This window comes from Daktulosphaira vitifoliae, unplaced genomic scaffold (assembly GCF_025091365.1).
Source record: "Daktulosphaira vitifoliae isolate Bord-2020 unplaced genomic scaffold, ASM2509136v1 Scaffold_1, whole genome shotgun sequence".
Taxonomy (NCBI): Eukaryota; Metazoa; Arthropoda; class Insecta; order Hemiptera; family Phylloxeridae; genus Daktulosphaira; species Daktulosphaira vitifoliae.
Window position 1 is genome coordinate 25,387,124 of NW_026099572.1, and position 22,379 is coordinate 25,409,502.

The 22,379-nt window shown below is 25.1% G+C and overlaps 2 protein-coding genes across 6 annotated transcripts in view; both read left to right on the forward strand.

Annotated features, from left to right (window-relative positions):
• The first annotated feature begins 828 nt into the window (after nucleotides 1-828).
• LOC126896057 (chromosome transmission fidelity protein 8 homolog) lies at nucleotides 829-21,625 on the forward strand. Of its 5 annotated transcripts, none has more exons than XM_050668494.1 (2): nucleotides 829-1,181; nucleotides 20,705-21,625. In XM_050668494.1, exon 2 carries the CDS (start codon nucleotides 20,723-20,725, stop codon nucleotides 21,083-21,085), a length of 363 nt encoding a protein of 120 aa, XP_050524451.1. In that variant the 5' UTR covers nucleotides 829-1,181; nucleotides 20,705-20,722; the 3' UTR covers nucleotides 21,086-21,625. The 5 variants fall into 5 exon arrangements, with proteins under 5 accessions (XP_050524451.1, XP_050524454.1, XP_050524452.1 ...); XM_050668497.1 differs by lacking the exon at nucleotides 829-1,181 and adding an exon at nucleotides 4,952-5,297; XM_050668495.1 differs by lacking the exon at nucleotides 829-1,181 and adding an exon at nucleotides 4,952-5,293.
• Nucleotides 12,547-22,379, forward strand: part of LOC126896056 (protein gustavus) — a 36,247-nt gene continuing 26,414 nt past the window's right edge. The window contains exon 1 of the mRNA XM_050668492.1: nucleotides 12,547-12,653. Within this exon, the coding sequence (XP_050524449.1) occupies nucleotides 12,622-12,653 (32 nt within the window). The 5' untranslated portion in view covers nucleotides 12,547-12,621. The remainder of the gene's footprint in view (nucleotides 12,654-22,379) is intronic.

Below are 22,379 nucleotides of genomic sequence, written 5' to 3' on the forward strand. Positions count from 1 at the left end.
AATAGTATAAAATAAATATTAGATTAAAAATTATTAAAATGAATTGAATAATTGTTACAATTACTTTTAAACACTTTAATGTTCTAAATACACAATGGCACAAAAAATGTCTTTAATGAATACTTTAATACTGAAAATTAAAATTCGGTTAACTTCATCAAATTAACAATAAAAAATATAAAAAAAAAAAAACAAATGATTAATGTTTATCTAACTATAGGGTAAAAGCTTTCATTCAATCAAAAGCCTCCATAATCTCGAATTTTACTATATGAGTTTTTGCAGTCAGAATCCTATTACTATTAAAATTGCTATTTTATAATACAAAATGACATATTTGTAGTCACTCACTATCCTGAGTTTTAGACTGGCGGTTATCATAAAGGAATTGAAGATCTGATTGCAAAAATAAGATAACACCATTTTTCTAAATTTTTCAGAGAACTGAAAAAACATAACATTTTTAACGTGTATCCTTTTCTACCAATAAATTAAAAGAACGCTGTTTTTTAATTATTTATTACAAATATTGTTGTCTTGGATATATATATTTATTTATATATTTGTCGTTTAGACTTAATTTAGAAACGTTAAAATGTGATTTAGAAGAAAAAATGGAATTACCCTTGAACAGAGCACTTCAATTCGTGTATTGTCACTTTCTTATACAAAACATTAAAGCCTTAGGGAATGTCTCTAAAGCCATTTAAAATATAACAAAATATCATGATCGAGAAAATCTAATCTCTTTGACGTCAGTGTTAGTCTATAATCGATATCATTCGCACATACGATAACGTCGACAGGTGGCGCCCCAAGCAACCGGCCATTTCCTTTGTCACTAGCTAAAATTGCTGTGTTCGACGGTTTTTTCGATTTTATCCAACTTTTGTAGTTGATTACTTTGTTATCGCGGTTTTTCATTTGTTTTCCACACGTGCAGATTCCGTTGTCTAGAAAAATTTTGAATTGGTCGATAGTGCGCCACTATATTTTTAATTTCGGTTTAGTCGTAAAAAAAGTTACGAAATTTATTGTTATATTTTGTAGTAAGGATATCAAATTTAAAATTCGAAAACTAAGATGTTGATGTTAACAAACGACAAATAGTTAGTGAATTCGTTCACAAAGGACCTTGGAAACACCGACCTAATCAACCTGGCTCCTCAATTTGCTAAAAGGTATCAGTATAATTTAAATTAAAGTAACCATAATTCACCACTAAGTAGCTTTACGTTTTGTCCAATTTTGAATAAAGTGATTTTGATATATTCTTTGGTGTTTTTTTTGATTGACATCTCAAAAAAAACAAATTTCTGATCCAAGTTTGAACATTTTTTAAATTTATGGCATGTGTTTATGAATCTTATATTATTATATATTTTGAAAAATACAAATTTAATTATTTTATCTAAATTAAAGAACTCATTTTTCTTTGAGAGCTTTAGTAAAAAAAAAAATTAGATAAATGTACAAGGTTTGATTATAGTTCTTTGTGATACTAGGCAAGATTAATTATATAAATTAGTTGTTACCCTATTTATAGTGGTCATAAAACATGATTAAATTTTATAATACCATGTTTAAGTATTTTTAATACAAAAAAAATTCCCATTCCCTTAATTTGGTTTTGTGTTATAAATTATCATGTTTTTATTTGTTTTTTTTTCAATGAGCTGTAAGCTGATAATATTATTGGGTTATAAAGTTAAATTTATATTTACATTGCTTCATTGCTTATTTTAGAAGGTATTGATTTAACAATGATACGTTTATTTTTTATCTGTCAACTCAGCTTTTACTGGATTGTATTGATCAATGATTAGTCAAATTTTATCAATTTTTATAATTAAAGATAATCTCTTATAAATACTACAATCCTACAATTTTTTTTATTTGGTAGATTAGCATTTTTTTTTCAATTCAATTATTTATGATTTAAATTGATTAGAAAATGTGTGTATCTAAGTATTTTTTTTTGGAAAAATATGTTTTCATCAATCTACTCAATTATAAAGTTTTTTTGAAAGATTTACTGTTAATCATTATTTTTGTGGATATTAAGCTTTGCATAATATGTATATTTAGGAAACTTTTAAAACATTTTTGGTATTGTTATCAAAATACTTTTTTGTATTTAACATAAAACAATTTCTTGTTTTCTATATACTGAATGGGTAATAGCTCATTTTTTGTACCGAATTACTAGATTAAAAAAATATTCTGTCAAATTGATTGATGATATTTCTAAGAAGTGATGTAGTCAAAAATTAATACTTTTAAAAAACTAAAAAAATTAATATATTTTTATCTGTTGTTAATGTGATTTTTTAAATACAAATAATAATAAAAAAATAAATTACATTTTTTAATGAATATTAGTGATACTGCTTAATGCAGAGGAAATCTTCTAGTAAAATTGATTCTTAACTTTGAAAGAAACAAAATATTACTTGACTATTTTATAAAAATTGCAGATATAGAAACATGTATAACATAANAATATTACTTGACTATTTTATAAAAATTGCAGATATAGAAACATGTATAACATAATGATCAGTGATTTATGAAATAACATTTAAGAATACATTTAAAATATGCATCTTACTAACTAATAATCTCAATACTTTTTTAGAAACTAATGTCTACTCTACAAATAATATTAATTTGTCCTTATTTAAATTATAAGTGATTTAGTATAAATTTTATAATATGTATTAATTTCCAGTCGTATTTACCTATACTAGTATCACCTAAATAGGTCCTCAAATTTACTAGATTTTTAATTTGAATAATTATAATTAAAATATGCAATTTTGAATAACTTCTTAATAATGTCTTGATTTTTTTGCTTTTTCAAGTAGTATTAAAATATATACTATTATACTTCACTTAAATTTTTAATATTATCTATTTTATTTCTATGGTTTCCACTTCATACTATTAATTAACCTAAAAAAGTTGAAATCTGATACATTTGTTATCTGCTATATTAAATATTACAAATTATTATTTAAACAATTTTTTTTAATTACAATAATTTTCCTCAATATTTATATATATTTATTTTTAATATTGATATAATTACTTTTTTCTTTTCATATAAATGGAAATTACAATTTTTTTTCTAAATTTATCTTTACTAATTTTAACTTGTTATATATTTCACTGTACTTTATTTTTATTTTACTTGTAATTATTACACTATAATACTGTAAATTTTGTTCTTTTATATACCATGTATAAACCAAAAATTCAAGAATATGTAGTTATTTTCAGGTCAAAGGGCCCTTGTTCCTTTTGGACATTTTAGATTCGAATAATATATAACAGCATTATCCAGATCTAACTAACAACACTTATAATTTTTATCCAATTGTCATTTTATTTTAATTTTTTGAATAATTATTGCCTTCTTAGACTTTTTTAAAATATATTTTTTATTGTTTATCATTAATAAGAAAAAAGTTGAAAAAAATTGATTTTTTTTTTTTTATACGCTTTAAATATAGTCTAAGAAGTCAATAACTATTAAAGTTAAAATAAAACTCAAGAAAATGATAATTAGACTGAATGTTATAAAATTTATTAGTTAGATCTGATCCATTCTATATATATTTTTTTTCTTAACACATCCAAAATTATCATGTGATAAAGGAATAATGTTAATTTGATTGTAATTAATAAATTATTATTATTCCATTTTATAAAAATTAAATAACAAGCTATAATATATATATAATCATTAAAAATTAATTTGGGTGTTTAAAATGATTAAACTAACAGATTTTTATAATTAAGTAGAGGTTAAATATTTTTAAAAACAAAACTTCGTCTCCTGCTAGTTTATCAGCTGTTGTCTGTAAACTTAACACGATTGATGGATTGTTTTAGTTAAGACTTGCTATAGTAGACCTTGTACTAATCTCTAGATGACTATGCTATACAACTATTTATAAAACAACCAACGGTTATTGTCCTTATTTATTGAGAAATCTTTATTTTATGTAGATGTGGAGGTAATGTTCCACTATTATACTATTTTATAGTCCTCTATATCATTGCAGATTTATTTTACACATCATTTTTTTTTTAATATGTATCGTTATCGTTTAGATAGTGATTTGTTTAATTAATTATACATTTGATAATAATTGCATTACATTTTTTTACAAGTTGTAGTACGAAAAACTTGTTATAGTAAAAAAACGTGTGTTAGTAATTAACTAATATTTATTGAATTCGTCCTCACAAAGACTCATAGTTTACTGTTGTCATCGAGGTTGTCAAATTATTGTCTAACTTGTATATTTATCATAATTTTAATAGCAATTAAAATTAACACGAGGTTTATTGACATCATCTAGCATTATATTTGTATTGTAAAAATATAACGAAATTATAATACTATACTTAATGTTCTACGAGGTCAACATTTTTGTATATAATTATCAGTAACAATTATTTATAGATATTCTGATTAGTGAAAATAGGTGGGGAGAGGTGATCCCATCTATGTGATAAAATAGGACATTTTCTCCTACTAGTATTAAACTTTTGTATGCATTAATTTTTTGTTTAAATTATATTAAGTTACTATAATAAAGATGTAAAGATAATTAAATTTGAACCATATAGTAAATTGTCTTTCGTTTAAAAATGCTTTAAAAATGTAATTTTAACTTTTAAATTATTATATGCGAGTTTTATGATTTTGTTAAATACAAAATGCCTCTACTGGAGATTAATTAAAACACTGTTATGAAATTTGTATCTTTAATTAGCATTGAAAAAATAAAAACTTTAAATATAAGTTCAATTGTTCGGTTTTCCATTTAATCTATATTTATTAGTCTGATATTGTTCATCTATCGAAAAGAGTGTTTGACCCTCGTCAAGAAACTGATTAGAGTCGACGGACTGTTGTTTTGTTGCACGTTTTCTTCAGTATTATTCTTACCACCACCAAACATGCAAACAATTATATCGCGGTCGCGTATAGAGTAGTAAGCAGTACCTGCTGAAGAAAACCGGCCGCCAGGCCAGAGTGACGCCAACAGCCTGTTGGTAACGTCCGTGTGTATATAATATTGTGTAGTGCGTGCGAACGTGTATCATGTGTGAAGTCTTGTTCGTTTAAAATAGAAAAAAGTTATCGTTCATTTTGTTCTCGTCGTCGGGGTTATTTCTAAGAACGGCATTACTATCCGGATGTGTTGAGAAATAAATAGAAGAGTAATTTTCCATAATTTCAATTACTGAAAGTGGCTATTTTACACTACCGAACAAGGTAGGTAGGCAGAAACATATATAATATTTATGAAACGTATAAAGTATCTGAATAGGAATCTACAGCCTATAAGCAACGGATGTAATACTAAATTTGGAACCGATGGTATTGTGTAGTACTGACGAGGTTGTATACCTTGTGCATTGTTACTTGTACACACTTCGCCGACTACCGAGTCACCAACCTTTAACAAATGACACGGGTTTGTTGCGATCGCTTCGTTTTAAAAACAGTAGGAAAGAGATCTTATTTCAGCCTAAAAGTATTGTTATAAAATTGTTTTTCATACAAGGCAACTCGCTAAGTACCTGGTATAGAGAATAGATAAATTCTTTTTCTGCGGTCTTTATGAGCTATACATGATGTTTTATTAGAGTAATATTCAACTACCACGTGCAAGTAAAATAAAAAGAATTCTACATCTATTTGAGTACATAGACGTCGAACAAAGGTTATATCATGTGTTGTTATAGAGAACTAAAAGCTCATATCCTTATAAGCTCTTAAATTTGTAATAAGTTTATGTTGTATAGTCTATAGTCACTGTTAAGTTGTGATAATCTATGCGTATTATACAGGTTAAAATTGTTAATATACAATTGCACATAACTAATGTAATGTGTTTCCTTGATAATGAAATAAATAATTTTAATATTCTAACGTCATTCTAAATGGTTTCAAGCCGTACTTCGCATTATTTATAGGAAAAAATATAATGTATGTTTATCATTATGGCGTGTTTCAATCATTAGCCAGTAAAATATATACGCCAATACTGTGATTTGTTCGAGACCATCGATCAACCTGTTATAATTTCCATTATATTTTTACATAATATTGTTCACATTCAATTTGTGTGCATGTATGCATTGTTAAATCGTTATTTTACAGTGTTAATTTTTTTTTTTTTGCGTATGTGGAATTTTGGTACAAACCTGATACAACTGATTTGAAAATGCGTAAACTATTTCTAACAAAAAAAAAAAAAAATACTGAGGGTGACATTTTCAAGATTTTGATTTTTATTCTTATGGACTTTTTATTCTATTTATATCTCTACTAATTTTTTATTCAACAATATTTTTTTTTTAAATAAAGATAAGATTATTATGTACGTGTTGTAAATTTATAGAGCACAGTAAATAATATACGTCATAACCAAGTAATACCCCATTAATTCATATTACTAGATATAATAGCATAATATATAAATTTAATCGTAGTGCATACATGCTCACCTTGATTTTTCAAGGTTTTCCTCTTCATATTTTATTTTGCATAGTGTTGTAGATTTCTTTGTATCATATGATAGAAATATGAATTTTTACCTATTAAGAAAAATTTCTCATAATTAATGGAGCATTTATAGTTGTAGTTAACAAAAGAAATATTTTTTTTAATTTTATCGAAATTATAAATTTAACGTGTCAACTGGTTACAGTTTCAGTTAACATAGAATACGGTAATATTTCAAATAGTTCGAATTCTCTACTGATGTGGAATGTTAAATTCAAATATATGACTAGTTCATTATGTTTAATTTGACAATAATAGATCTATTACTTTATTTGTATTATCTCATAAAAATATGTTTGTACTATTCAACGCCAAATTAAGTAACTGTTTCAAAAGAAGAATTATCATACTTTGTTGTGTTAATTTTAGGTATCGTAGAAAGTCACTGACATTTTATACTTTTATTTTATTATGTTGATAGAACTAGTATTCTAGTTAATCGAACAAGGAAAGATAAATTAACTTTATTTAGTAATATTCCCATAATAAATGTTCTTACGTAAATGTTTGAAATCTGACTTAGAATAAAAATTATATTACAAACATTAATTTAACTCAAAAAGTTGCTAAAAAAAATCGTTGATACGTATTTCGGGAACAGTGTATAACATTATTAACGCTTAACACATACTGACAGTATGTGACTTCTTAAGTTACATGTTTTTAACAATTTTTAGTTTTAAATTAATATTAAATAAATTNAAGTCACTGACATTTTATACTTTTATTTTATTATGTTGATAGAACTAGTATTCTAGTTAATCGAACAAGGAAAGATAAATTAACTTTATTTAGTAATATTCCCATAATAAATGTTCTTACGTAAATGTTTGAAATCTGACTTAGAATAAAAATTATATTACAAATATTAATTTAACTCAAAAAGTTGCTAAAAAAAATCGTTGATACGTATTTCGGGAACAGTGTATAACATTATTAACGCTAAACACATACTGACAGTATGTGACTTCTTAAGTTACATGTTTTTAACAATTTTTAGTTTTAAATTAATATTAAATAAATTTAGACACAACCGATCAATTATTCTATAAGTTAACTCAGATTGTTTATTAGTTTTATCACCAAACCTTAATTTAAATATATTTGATTTGTAAAACCCCAAAAAATTGAACATTAAAAATACAAACATCAAAAGATAAATTATTATTTAAAGGTACAATAAATTAAATATTTTTAGTAGTTCATTAAAAATTACTTAATATTTATTACAATCCCACGTTAAATATTAATGTATTGATTAATAACCTGTAGGTATTTATTTCTCTTTTATTGACTTTGAATGTGTCGATAGAGATAAGAATATTATTTGATATTTTTGTTATCTATTGTATAACGAATAAAATTATTTTAATTTTTAATTATGAGATCTTACATTATAAGTTTTGCATATAACATAATATATAATTAACTTGAAGAAACCATTAATTTTAGTGTTAAACACAACTATGAGTTTCCCACTATTTTGTATCTAGATTGAATAGAAATAGCATCTTAAATTTGTATACAGTTACTTTCATTTGTGATACCATTTTTTAGTTAATGCTCACCAACTCTAAGATTAAAAAAAAAAATGAAAAAGATAATGTCTTAAGGTATTTAAAAGTAACTTAATGGTATACCACTTTACACAAATCGATTGAATTTTTTTAAAGACATTTTTACTGTTAAATAAAATAAAGGGATCATTTGAAACGCCAATTTAATTGTTTTGCTGAATATATCTCCTGAGTTAAAATTTGTGCGACCGCATATCTTCTGATTATCAAAATTATATCTCAAATGTTAACACTTTTTAAAATTTTTAAGAAATTTTTTTTCCTCTCTTATTGATTATGTGATTAGTTAAGTAATTTAGTTAATTTGTGAAATTTATGATCATGTATGAGTTAATGCTTTCTTATAATAAATTTAAAGTACAACAGTGTAAAGTTCAAGGTATTATTATAATGATAATCATAGAGATCAAAAGGTCCATATCCCTTATTGTTATTATTTGCACAATAGATGTGATCACCTAAAATTTCAATTAAAAACTTTTTCCTCTGAACATCAACCTTATAGTAAAAGTTACTATAATTCTTCTAAATAAATTCTTATAATTTTAACTAAAATATTGTCATAATTGTATTCTTTATTATTTACTATTAACAATAATAGCGTTATGAATATTCTACAGGTTGTGAATTTTTGATAATTCTAACTTTTTTACAACTATATTTAGTTTAAACAGTTTTCAAGTAACGTTAATAAAAAATGCTCTTATTAGTTTCTCAATATAAAAATCCAGCATACTTACCGTTGACTTACGTTGGGAGTCTCAAATGATACATGCGGAAGTAAGATATACACTAGTCTTATCCTTCGTTATAACGGGTTTTCATTGTACTTTTATCATTAACAAGGTCAGATAATTTCCTATACAAGTTTACTCTGTACGATAATGACCCCGAAGCCTGCACTAACTCTTAACCACAAAACCAATCATGTGAGGTTATACAATAAGAAAAAAAGATAACCGGTTTTTCATCCAATAACTTGTTAAAATTACACATCGGAAATTAAAAAAATATACATACATTTATGTATGTGTTTCGTTTTGTCTTGACTTGACTTCAGAATGTTCCTTATGCATAATGATATTTAGTTATTAATTAAAAGATAAAAATATGGTTAGTGTCGTTAATGATTTTAAAATAATTAAAATTGAAATATATAATGTAAAAACGATTCTATAACGTTGGAGAATTACACAACAAATAAAATAATAATTATGAAATAGAGATAATTTGTTGAATCTATGCGTGAAGTAGTTTATTAACCTAAACTATAGATAAAAACTGACAAATATATCAAATGCCTTAATTCATTTTTGGATTGGTTGATTTGGGTTGAATCACATACAATTTTTACATCCACGCGTAGTATGACCCCTAGCTAAGAAGGTAATGGGATCATTGCACTCATAACTCCCAACAAATATATATATTTCTGTATTTCTGAATTTAAAATTATTGTTGTAGAACTTTAATTATAATAATTATAAATATTGGAGTCTTTTTTGAAATCTAAACTAAATAAAAATGTTGATTTCTTAGAAATTTTACCAGTTATATGAGAAAATGCTAAGTAACTTAATGTTCATTACATAACTACTTCTTGTAAAGTTTACTATTTTTTATCTCATTCATTATTTAAATGGGTAATTTTAGAAACATTGGTCTAAACAATAACAATAATAAATCGTTTTAACAATATGTGTGTCGATTCTTTCCTTTGTTTATGTAAATATCACGAAAGGTCATATGTAACGGGGACATAAACTATTGTTAATTTTTTTTATAAACAATAGATTACATCCAATGTTTTTAGCGTTATACGTAATCGTTTATTGTCTTAAAAAGTTTAAATTATTTAAATTAATCGCTTAAGTTTGCCCTGTATTTTAATTTAACTGGGAGTTATTTTACATTTGTGAAAAACAAAAAAACTGTGTTCATTAAAACAATCACGTCTTAGTTAATTATGAAAAGTGTTAATAATCAGTCGTTTTCCAATAACTTAGTGTATTTAAAAATTAAACAGATAAATTAATAATTTACTTGAATAAGTTTATCTCGTCGATGTTATTAAAAAAAAAATTAAGTGTAATAATAAAATCAAAATTATCATTTTTTACAGTAATCATTATTCTATATATAACTTGTATAAACAGTATTAAATTCGTTAGAAACTAATGCTTTGAAATCACTTAAAACATTCGAATCTAAAACTCCAAACTACATCAATTTTTTTGTGAGTATGATAACTATTAAAAACGGATTTTATTTAATATAAAAACTGTCAAAAATACTTAATTTAAATATCTACAATCGATATTTTTATGCTTTTCGGCATTTTAAACGAAAAGTGAACGCTAACATATAATGGTAATGTAAACGATACAATTTTTCCAAATTGTCAACTGCAGCATTTACTTAACTGCTGATCCGAACCCTAGTAAACAATTTTCTAATGCTTCTCGAAGAATCCGTCTTAGCAAACAAACAAATATATAATTGATTAAATTAAAAAGATATTTCTACAATTAACAGGAATTTTTATTGGGAAATTCTTTATTTATTAAATTATTATTAATGATATGAAATTGAATTTCTTAGCTAATAATGGTTTTTCTTTTTGATGCCTTTTTTAGATCAGTAAAAATAAATAGTAATAATATTAGCTAAATTTAATTCTGTAAGAACTTCTCTGTGCAATACAATTAAATAATAATTTTCATTTTATTAATATTAAATTTACCTTAATAAAATATTGATTTAATAAGGTATTATTTACAAAAGAAATATTATTTTATTTAATCAGGTATTTTATGAAAAAGAATTGATTATTTTTATGGAAATTATTTTGTACATCATTGAATAAGTTAAATTTTCTGTTCTTCTCTATCTAATCGATTCAGTAGTTCATCCAAAATATTTCGATAAATGAAACAATTATTTGCACTTTAAATATAATTAACATACGTATCATATTTAAATAAATCTATGAATTAGTTATTTTTATTCTACTAATTTGATGATAAACCTCTGCTATAATCAGCTAGAATCATATGTGTAAGTTTTGAAAGAGTAAAAAATATTTCATACATTTTGGGAAAAGAAATAATTCTTTTGAACATATTTGGAGTGTTTAAAAAAATTTCTTTAGAAGTATATCAGCTGTTTTATTTTCTTTAAATAATTAATTTTTATGTAGTGAGTTTAGTTTTTTACCCTACTTTTTAGAGAAGTCTTATTTTAAAATGAGTTTTTCTTTTTCTAACATCAAGCATTAGTTTTTCTTGTTAGTCATAGGGGAATGATTTACTCCATTGGATTTTTTTTTTACTTTATTTTAAAAGTTAATTTGAAATAGGTCAATGTAGTTTTAAATAGATCTTCCCGCTTCCGTTATTCTTAGTAATTTTTTTTTTTTTTTTTTGTGATTACAAACTATAATTGGCCTTAAAATTACAAACATGTTTCACTAAAACTTATGAATTTATTTATTATTATTTTTTTTTTATTAGTGAAATAATTTTAATTACAACTTATTAGTTTATTTGAATTTGTTTTATCCGACTGTTAATTTGATTTTAGTAAATGTTATTTAATCTAATTGTTTTCCGTAGTAATCATTTTAAACAAAGCTTTTCTTATCGTGTATGTTATCGTGTTTATTTGGTGTACATTAATTATTAAGTTATTTTTATTTTATTTCAATTTTTATAGTTAATCAAAGTGCGGAATTATTTCAGACTTGTAATACATTGATAATCAAGTTAAATACATAAATTTTTAAACCTTTAGCCTGTTATAAAAACTATATTCTTCTATTTTATTAGACTATTTATCTGATTTCCTATTAACGTGCACGCGACGTAAGAGGAACCATTGAAATCGCGTTTTGCGTGAAAAACCATTGCTCTCTAAACCACCACTAGAATAAGTAGATTTAGGAAAACAAAATTATTATTGAGGTAACACCTAATAAACTTATTTCGGCAGAGCGATTATCGAGTTATGTATTCATTGAAGAATAACGTAATGAGACCGGAAGGTGACTAACACATTGCAACGCGCTAATAGTATAGACATTAACCTGCCCAACTGATTAACGAACGTATCGAGGATCTCTTGCGTAGTGTACCGCTGGCAGAACCGCTGGTAGTAGTAACTAAAGTGTGCGTGCATTATGTGTGTGCTTGTAGTCGCCCTTGACCTAGAGGCCCACATTGTGTCCCCTACCTACGCGACAGCTCGCGTATGGAGTGACTCTGGTGCTCCTCCATCGGTGTGTACGAAACGTCGCCAGTTTTTGATAATACGCGATCGCCTATATGTCTTTCAAATCTTAGCCGGCGAGCTTATCGATAGTTGGTAGTTCGATACACGCGCGTTCTTTTATGTATTCCAAGTGTTACCAAACCGATAGCATTATGTTGAAAATCCGACTGCGGAAGACCATCGGGAATGTCATCAACCATCGTTAAGCTCAGCATCCGGTCCGTATTAACGCGCAACGATTAGTGATTAGTTTTATTCTGAAATATTATTTTTAATTAAGTGTTTACTAGTTTTACATTTTAATGTTGCGATAATATTTGTTACCTAGTGCCAAAAAATATTATTTGCCAGAACAATTATTTTTGGTTTGACTATGGATTGATCAAGAAATTAAACGTCTACTGCGATTACTTTTTATAGGTACTTTTTGCTATGTTATTTTAATTTACCAAGCTTTTAAATGAAATTTGCTAAATTCGTGTTCTCCTAGTGTTAATGTTCTCACAACGTATTTCGTAACTTACTATAATGTTTTTAACGCCGGTTCGTCTGAATCTGTGTTTTACCACACGATTTTCTTCTTATTTAACACTGTTGGCTGCCTTGACAAATATTATGTTCAAAATGATTGTGTTAATAAAGTATTGACGAAAAACAATTAATTATCAATTTATATAAATACCAAGTTATGATACTAAATCATTTCAGTCAATTTTATATTGTATTATGGCTTNTATGTTCAAAATGATTGTGTTAATAAAGTATTGACGAAAAACAATTAATTATCAATTTATATAAATACCAAGTTATGATACTACAATGGACCAACAGGTCTGAGTGCATGGGCATTATGTCCACCTCAATAATAACTAAAAAATAACTATGATACTAAATCATTTCAGTCAATTTTATATTGTATTATGGCTTATGTCAAAATGGTTTACTATGTGTGATTCATAAATTATAATTGTTTTATACTTTAGACGCTCGACTCATCGGTTTTTCTTAACATTTAATCTAAATATAACATTAAAAATACGTGTGCATTTACACTATTCTATAATTTTATCATAAAATCATATTTTTCAAGCGAGGCTAGGCTGCAGCATTAACCCTTAAATTTTTGAAACCCAAGATATTTTCTCGTTAAATTTAACTTAATAAATGGTACTTTAATGTAATTTCACATAAAAGTGACGATAATAGCATTATAGAAGGTCATATCCTTGTCGGATGCCCTCAGTCGTCCACATAATAATTCAATAACAAGGTTAATACAACATGTAAAATTAATAAAATTCCAGATAAATTAATTATTGGCTATCAAATTAGACGCTTAAAATAAACCTTAAATTGTTTTTTAATTACTTGATTTTTTTAATATTTATGCACGACCGTGTGTGAATCGAAAAATAATTAAATAATGTATCATTGGAAATATCCAAGAAAATATTAAAACTAAATTGTTTAAATATTTTGACAATATTTTGTATAAATTATTTATACATTAAAATTCTATTGATTTATTATGAGATAATTTACACGAATGACAAGAATTTAAAAATTTAAATTATTAATTGGACTATTTGATGATTGATATTAGTTTTATTTAATGTTAATCAATTGTTCTCTAAATATTATCTTTTATCTGGTTTTTTTCTTCGACAATAATATATTTCGACACTAGTTAATATCCCCAAGAGAAAAAAAAATGTGTCTATTATTTAAGAAGACTCACAACCATTGCGTGTTTCAATGGCAGATCATATTCATGCGTTTGCACATACTATAGGATCTGGTGCGAAAGATACCGTAAAAAATCTTAGGTCATTCTCATTATTCGTATACTCAGTATATTGTGTGAAATACAATATATAGTATATAAGTATAGTATGTTGTGTTTGAATTGTAACGCTATTATTGTTTAATGCATGCTTTGTTGTGTTCCATTGCTCGTATTCAGTTAACCAGTGTGACTCCAGGCAAATTCCTCTTGTTTCCTAATATGACCGCTACGTTGCCAAACTACAATGTAACGTATGCATATATATTATATATTAACTTGGCTTTGCCTAAATCACGTGAACTCAAAGCGTGCGTCACTTGTGTATACCTACACAGATCTAAAAAGCATTTCCTACGTTGAAGAAGTAGGATGTCAAACGAGGTTATATACCTGCATATTTTCTTGTCACTTTTTTACTAGCTTTAGTCGCTTCTTCTATTCAATAGAGTTTTATTAATGCATGTTTTTATGCATAATGTAATTAATAAACAGTAATGTTTCTTTTTTGTTGATGTTTAACACATACAACGTAAATTGTTTAACACTCGACAATGACAATGATCATGACGAGGTCAATTTTCTTTATTATATATTTATTTTTTCGAAAATGTAAAAAATCACGTTTCAGAGGTCACCAGGTGTCAATTTCTGTTGTACATAAAACAGTCTTAGATTATTAGCTTTAAGGTAAAACAAGAAAAGGAGCCGAATTCAATGTTGATAGCGAAATTATACACCGGATGTATTTAAGTCGTTGTTTTATATTCCGTTTTGTGAAAAGGTTATTTCCTTTCACGTTAAACCTTCGTTTTGTTTTTAGCAATTCCTATAATTATTCCATAATTTTTACTAAAATTCCGGTTATCATTAATATCTAAAAAATAAACTAAGTTAAACTATCCAATACTTAGCTGAAATAAGGAATTATAATTCGAAATTCTAATTTAACATGGACGATAAGTCTTTGCAGGGTTTATTTATATTTTTCAAGTGTAAATATGTATTTTCACTTAAATATTAAGTAAGTTCGTTTAAATATGTTTGTCATAATAGATTCTATACATTATATAGGATTTCTTACGCAATCTTTAAAAGCGATACAAATGATAAGATTAGCATAAAGTATTGACTTGGCACTTTTGTAACATGAACAAGCATCTGACCGTTGTTTGAAAGTTTTACAAAATTAAATCATTACCATAAATTATGATAAATTCTTAACATTTTTTTAAAATAATAACAGATTCTTACTTGTTCAGTTAACTTAGCAATGCATTTTCTATTAATTTCCATGCTTATAGTTTTACAAAAATAGAAAATGTTTTGTTATTTTTGTATTCATTCTGTTTATTTTGTTAAAAGTTAAAAATAATATATATTTTTTTTTTTTTGCTATTTTGTAATAGGATATATGTATATTTTGAGTCATTCTTTTGGCTATAATGTAATATTTTATTATAAGTTACTTTTTTATGGATAATATTGCAAATTTAACCCAACTATAAATGATTTATGAACTATTCATTTACTAAAAACGATTAATTATGTTATAACAGTATAGTCATTATATTGATTAATTATACAGTAATTTTAATAATTTTTTTATTAAAAAGATCATCCTAAAATTAAATTAAAAATAAGTATATTATCGTCACAATATTAACCTGATTTTTGAAGTAGAATTCGAACCAAACATTAATAATGATTATTTTTTGTCAAAACATTTTCTTAACATTCAACAAATTCATTGCGATATTTAATTATATTAGATCGATTTTCAAATTACATTGATGAATAATCATATATTTTATTTAAATTTTTACATTCAATGAGGAAAAAGTTTTTTTTTTAAATTTATACTTCTTTGTCATGAAAAACAATACAATTTTACTAGTTCAATTTTTCAAAATTTTTAATATTTTTCATTACCATCAAATAGTAAGGTTACATGCACCGAAAAAGAAGCATATAGTGTAGAAACTTTAGGGAGTAGACGCCTTAATTTGTAATTTCAAATTTATCACACATTAGGATTATTAATTTTATATCTTAAAACTTCTCCTATAGTTCATATTAGACATTTATATTTAAGGTGCGAAGTAACCATTTTTTACGATATATTAATATTTATTTATATTTGAATGCATGTCTACTCTTTTTTCTAGTGCAGTTTAAATTTATATAAAAAAATTTAAAAACATTATTGTCCCTGTACAATGAAATTTTAATAAATAAATTTTGAAATTGAGTTTTTTTTTCGAGGGCTCTTTTATTTGATTATTATTTCTAAAATTTATTATTAACTGTTATAAAAGCAGAACAATAATTAAAATTATTGCTTATACTGCCTAAATAATGTACCAAACTAATTATAAAGTAGGTAATTATTATGAAAAATGTTTAAAAAGAATGTTTAGTTCTATATTAAAATTCTAAATGGACATATAAATAGATGTGTAATTATAGTGCTATTATAATAGCATTTATGTAATAAGATTAGGTGTACGGTTAATAATTCATCCATGTCAATAATTACATCAAAAAATTATTACATATTCTTTGTTAATACTATCATTCAAGATTGATAATATATACTTGCAAATATTTTTTGTGATTTCAAGCGTACCTCACTATAACATTTGTAGTATAAAAATCTCTTTAACATAATTTTATTTAAATTTCTTCGCAAAATGTTTTATGCTATTTGGGTACGACAAAAGTAAATAAATAATCTATTAAAATTTAATGTATCATTATCGATATTTATTTGGAAAATTTAGGTAAAAAAACTTGTGCAAGAATATTACCACTTTTTAGCATTCCATGTATGTTTGAAGGGAACGTTTGTTGGTTAGTCACAATGGACTGAATAACCTTGTGTTTACCCTCAAATCGAGTACTAAAAAAAAAAAAAAATATACGTTGTTTTGTTTTTCAAATATTGTAAAATTAGTTCCGATACAATTATTTTTTTTGTTTTTTTATTTTAGCTTGATAATATGTCATTATGGTAAATGCTATATCATTTGTATTGTTGCATCATTTATTAAATAACGCAGCTGTCTTATCGATTATCAAAAATATACAAATGTCTTGTTATCAATTTGCGCCTATATAGTGAAGAAATTTATACTGCTAGGTTTAAAGCTAAACTATTACATATAATACTACAGTAAAATTATATTCTATTGGTAATGTATAAAATATACAAATGAGAAACTAAATATAAAAAGACATATATAATTATAATATTGTCATGTTGCAAAAAGTTTCATTGTCCTTATATTTTTTTAATATACTGTTTTATTAGTTTTCAAATAGTGTTATAGTCGTCTTAATAGTCAATACATCTATAAAAATTGCATGCGAGATTCAAGGTCATGACACATAAAGGTGCTGCTGGGTTATTGCAAAACTTTTTTTTTGTATTAACACTACCGAAAAACTTTGCGATATTGACTTGACATATTTTTGAATATGCTGAATAACTGTTGGACACTTCAACTATTTTATTATTTGCCTTTTCGCAACTTGAAAAGTTTGCCCGTAGGAGTTTTAATCGGCAAAATCGCAGTCTGCGGTTCTTGTCTACGGTAGTAATAAATAATGGCTTATAGAAATAATTTATTTCTCAATTTATAAATAAATGCTTTATTTTAACACAGTAATCGCATTAAGGCCTGCTGAAATATCTCTAAAATGACATTAGCTTTTTGGTCAACTAATAAAATTATGTTGTAACTTCGTGGGATTAACCTAAAATTATTTTTCATTCATTTCTTAAAATAATTTAAGCGATGAAAAGTAGATTCTTGATTCTCATCGCAGTAGAAATTTGACACGGTAAACATTTGTTTTTTTTAAGTTAAATTTTATTTATTATTAATCGCATTATAAACAAGTTGTTGATTCTAAGTGATATTTTTCCGTTTGACTTCTGTACTTTTAAACTAAATACTTAATTTTATTATATTTCTTTTAATTGTTAAAATATTTATAATATGGATATTATAACAGATTTCTTTTCATGTTATTTACTTGCATTGAATTTTTGAATAAATATTAATACTGTTAATGACACTTGTTATTCCTAACATAAATTGGCTTCAGTAAAAACATTTTAATGACAATTATGTTTGACGTAAATTCCTATTATACAATATTAAATAATATTTAATGTCGACCAATATCCGATTTTAAAAGTAGTTACACGAACTTTTTCAAGAAAACTGGTCCAAAATCTCATGTACGTTTTTAATTATTATTTCGTTTTTCAAGTTTCACGTGCTATATTTTTAAATAAATGTTGAGAAATCTTGATGAAAATTATATTATTGAGTGCAATTGCTATCTAAATGTTGATCGGTAAACTCTACGTGTATTTGTCAACTGCGCTATTGTTTCGTGACCTTCTTTGCAAACTTTATCTGATTAAGCGGTATTTGTGTACTGTTTACGAATGACCTCAGTAACTCAATATTTTCTAATAAAAACTAATGACCTATGATCATAGCTTTTTTAAAATCCAGCACAAAATTTTCAGTGAATGAATGTTATGTATTTATTAATAGACTTAAATCTTTTTTCTAATATTAGTTATATACTGTTAGCACATACTTGTTTTAGTATTTCAATGTGTTTAATTATATTTATATTTTACTTTAAAGTTAATTAACTTTTGAACAGTGTTTGTATAATATAAGGAACAATCATTAATGTAAATTTCATTCAAGTTTGAACTCTATTAAATTTTTATGGTAATTTATAGATTACTTTGAAATTTGTGGAGGTATATTAAGCTAATAAAATGACATCACTGTTAAATCTGGCAATTTTATAGTACTTCTTATTTAACGCAAAGTTATTAAATATTAATAATTTAAGACAAAATAAAATTGAACTTTATATAGCGAAAAACAAATGAATTTGGAAATATTTGGACTTACCAAAATATATTTGATTTGCGAATAATGTTTTTATATTATGACTCATGCGTTATATAACTTTTAAGAAATGCATTATAATATTAATCTACTAATTCAATATTGATTATTAAAAGCACTATTATAAATTTTACTACTTTACTTTTTAAATCTATTATAACCACTTTTGAAGTTTCAATAGATAAGAATACTTGAATATACGTATTGATATTATTTAAATAGATGGCTGTCCATTTAATGTGCTTTTTAAAACAAGAAAAACTACTATAAATAATGTCTGGTCTGTGTTCCATAACCAGTTTTTATATTAGTGTACTAGCAATTTGAAATTTTATTTGAAAAATACTGATTATGTAATATGTATATTAATGCTATTAATATTGTATGAATTATTAAAAATACAGATGATTACTTTATCGTTGACCATTAGATTTCTTCTTAAGTAATTATAATTTTCAGGATTTTTTTTCTTAATATAGAACTATTTATTTTTCAAAATATAAGCGGTTAAATAGTTTTTAAGTTCATACTTTAACCCTTATAAAAATACAAACTTTATTTTTATAAATAGCTTAATCAATTTTTATCAGGATAAATATTAAAAAATTATCAAACAAAAAATATAATTGGTCGATAATAACTTTTGACCAGTATTTTGATAGTTGAGAATATTTTTATGCTTTGGAGGGATGACAAACACAACAGATTGATGCGTTATGACAAAAATAACATAACCCGTACATCATCTTCAGTTTACTTTTAAAAATGGTTTTACATATGGATAAAAAAAAGTGGTGTCATTGGTTTGATCATTTTTTAAAATTTAATCTATTAAAATCTGTATGTTATGTTTCAAAAAGTAAGGTTAGTTTCCTTATATGGGATAAAGGTTAGATCTTAAAAATATTTCATCACATATAAGTTGAATAAATAACTAAATAAAACCAAAATTAATCTCAAAATTCTTATTATTTTGGGAAAAATTTAATGGTTAAATATAAATCAATCACTCTGTATAAAAATTGAATACTTCACGATTACATTATAGTTGAATGATAACATACACTATTTGTACATTATATCTGTAATTTTATTTAGAGCAAAAAAAATTTAGATTATAACGTACAAGTTAATTATATTATAAAAAAACTACATTAATGTAAAATTGAAAAATAGTTTTATATAATATTATTTTGTTTACACTTATAACTCCATGCTAAACTTAATCTTTCATAAAAATCTTATTTTTTAACCAAAAAGGGAATATACTTTTAAATTATTAAAAATTAACAAATTAATTTTTTTTTTTTTTTTGCATATAAAAATAACTACTTAAATTTTTTCATTATTATTACGGTTTTATTCATAATGATATCCAAAACTCTAAACAAAATAAATCCTGAAATTTGATAAGAATACACTTTGTGTTTTTTTTATCTCGTCACCAATTAGATCTTAGTTAGCTTACTCTTAATGTGGTACTACTTTTGTTGTTATTGTTTTTTTGTAAATTCGGTGATTTTTATTTTGGGTTTTATAGTGAAACGTCGAAAAAACAATGATACTAGTAAAACTGCAGTCTGACAACGACGACGAAAGTGGCTCTAAATACTTGACCGAATGGGCAGCCATTGAAATTCAAGGAGAACTCGAATCTCGGCACAATACACCTCTTGAGTGTCAATATGTCGGTGACCTGTTCGCCACTATTAAAGACAACGTGCCCATATTAATTATTGGCCATCACATCCTATACGGTAAAATGCAAACGTTTCCCAAGCCATTAGCTGTGATGAAAAAGAAAGAAATATCAGATGGTATAAATGGAAGAAATGAATACATAGTAGAGGCTGTGGTAACTAAAAAGTTGCTATTTAAAAATAGACCGAAGCCAATTATTGCAAATGTGAATAAGTCGTAAGTCGGAATACATTATTTGACCACAATGTTTTTGATCGTCTGCAAGGAGCTTAAAACCAATTCATATTTTTAATTAATGCATTATGAATTAATTTAAAGTTAACATAGACTTAAGTTTCAAAAACCTGATTATTACATAAGCATTTTTGTTTCATTTAAAGTGGTTTTTCACTTGTATTTGTACTTGTACATGTATTTTTACATACTTTATTTAGTGAAGTAAAAAATGTATACAAGTAATTTTACTCCTTAGATTGTTTCTGGATGCAACAAAACATACACACAAAGCGTTTATTAAGTGTTAGGCGCTACGATACGGCTAAATTATTTAATATATTATGTATTTCCGACACTAATATTTGTTTCTCTATTTAAATTATAAGTATTCGATCTTTATGCATTTGTATTTTATTTTATAATAATTAAAAGTGTTTAATATCATAAAAAAGAAAATCGATTTCATTACGCTATTATTTTAATAGTTATCATTCGTTGTAAAAAATTGAATTGTGGTAAAATAAATAATCTTTACCAGTCAAAATCGTAGTTTGTTATTTGTATGATATCAATGTCATACTATTATTTTAATTATTAATAAATGAAAAATTTTCATTGATACACTTAATTTGCATGTTATTGACTATTATGTGATGATTTGTAAATGATATTAACGATTGTTTGTTGAAATTCGCCGTCATTGCTGTAACCGACACCTAGCAATAAAATATGCCTGCCATAAATATTTTAAGACGACCACCAACCTTGTCTTTAACTCTTCGTACTGTAAATTCGTTAGGGAGTAACGATAAAATTACAATGGGAGACGTGGTCATAAAATATTTCTGTGTAAGTTGTATTTTATTACTCGACGACAAAAAGGAATAATGAAACCTTTCGCATTCTCATTACTCGTTTTCGTTGACGGACTTCACTACAGAATCCGTTGTCTTTTTTTTCTTTGCAGCTGTTTTGTCTACTTACAATGCACAAACAACAGAACTCAAGCAATTATTTCAAAAATGATTAGTTATGTGATTTTTAAGGAAAAAATCGGGTCGTAGAATTCAAGCCAAGGTCTCTTATGCCACTATATTAACGTTTAATAAATGTTAATATTAATCGACGATGGTAGTAGACAGTTGATCTGATTGTGTTGCAAATCTGAATGACCAACGACGTCCAAGGTTTAATTTTATGTAGAGTCGTATGGTTTTTTTTTTTTTTTTAGAAAACAAATTTAATTTCAAGAACATCAGCCCGTGTCTAGATTTTATTTTACTTCAATGCTAAGACCC

Coding starts and splice junctions, on each gene's coding strand:
- LOC126896057 (XM_050668494.1), top strand. CDS start 20,723: ATGATACTAGTAAAACTGCAGTCTGACAACGACGACGAAAGTGGCTCT.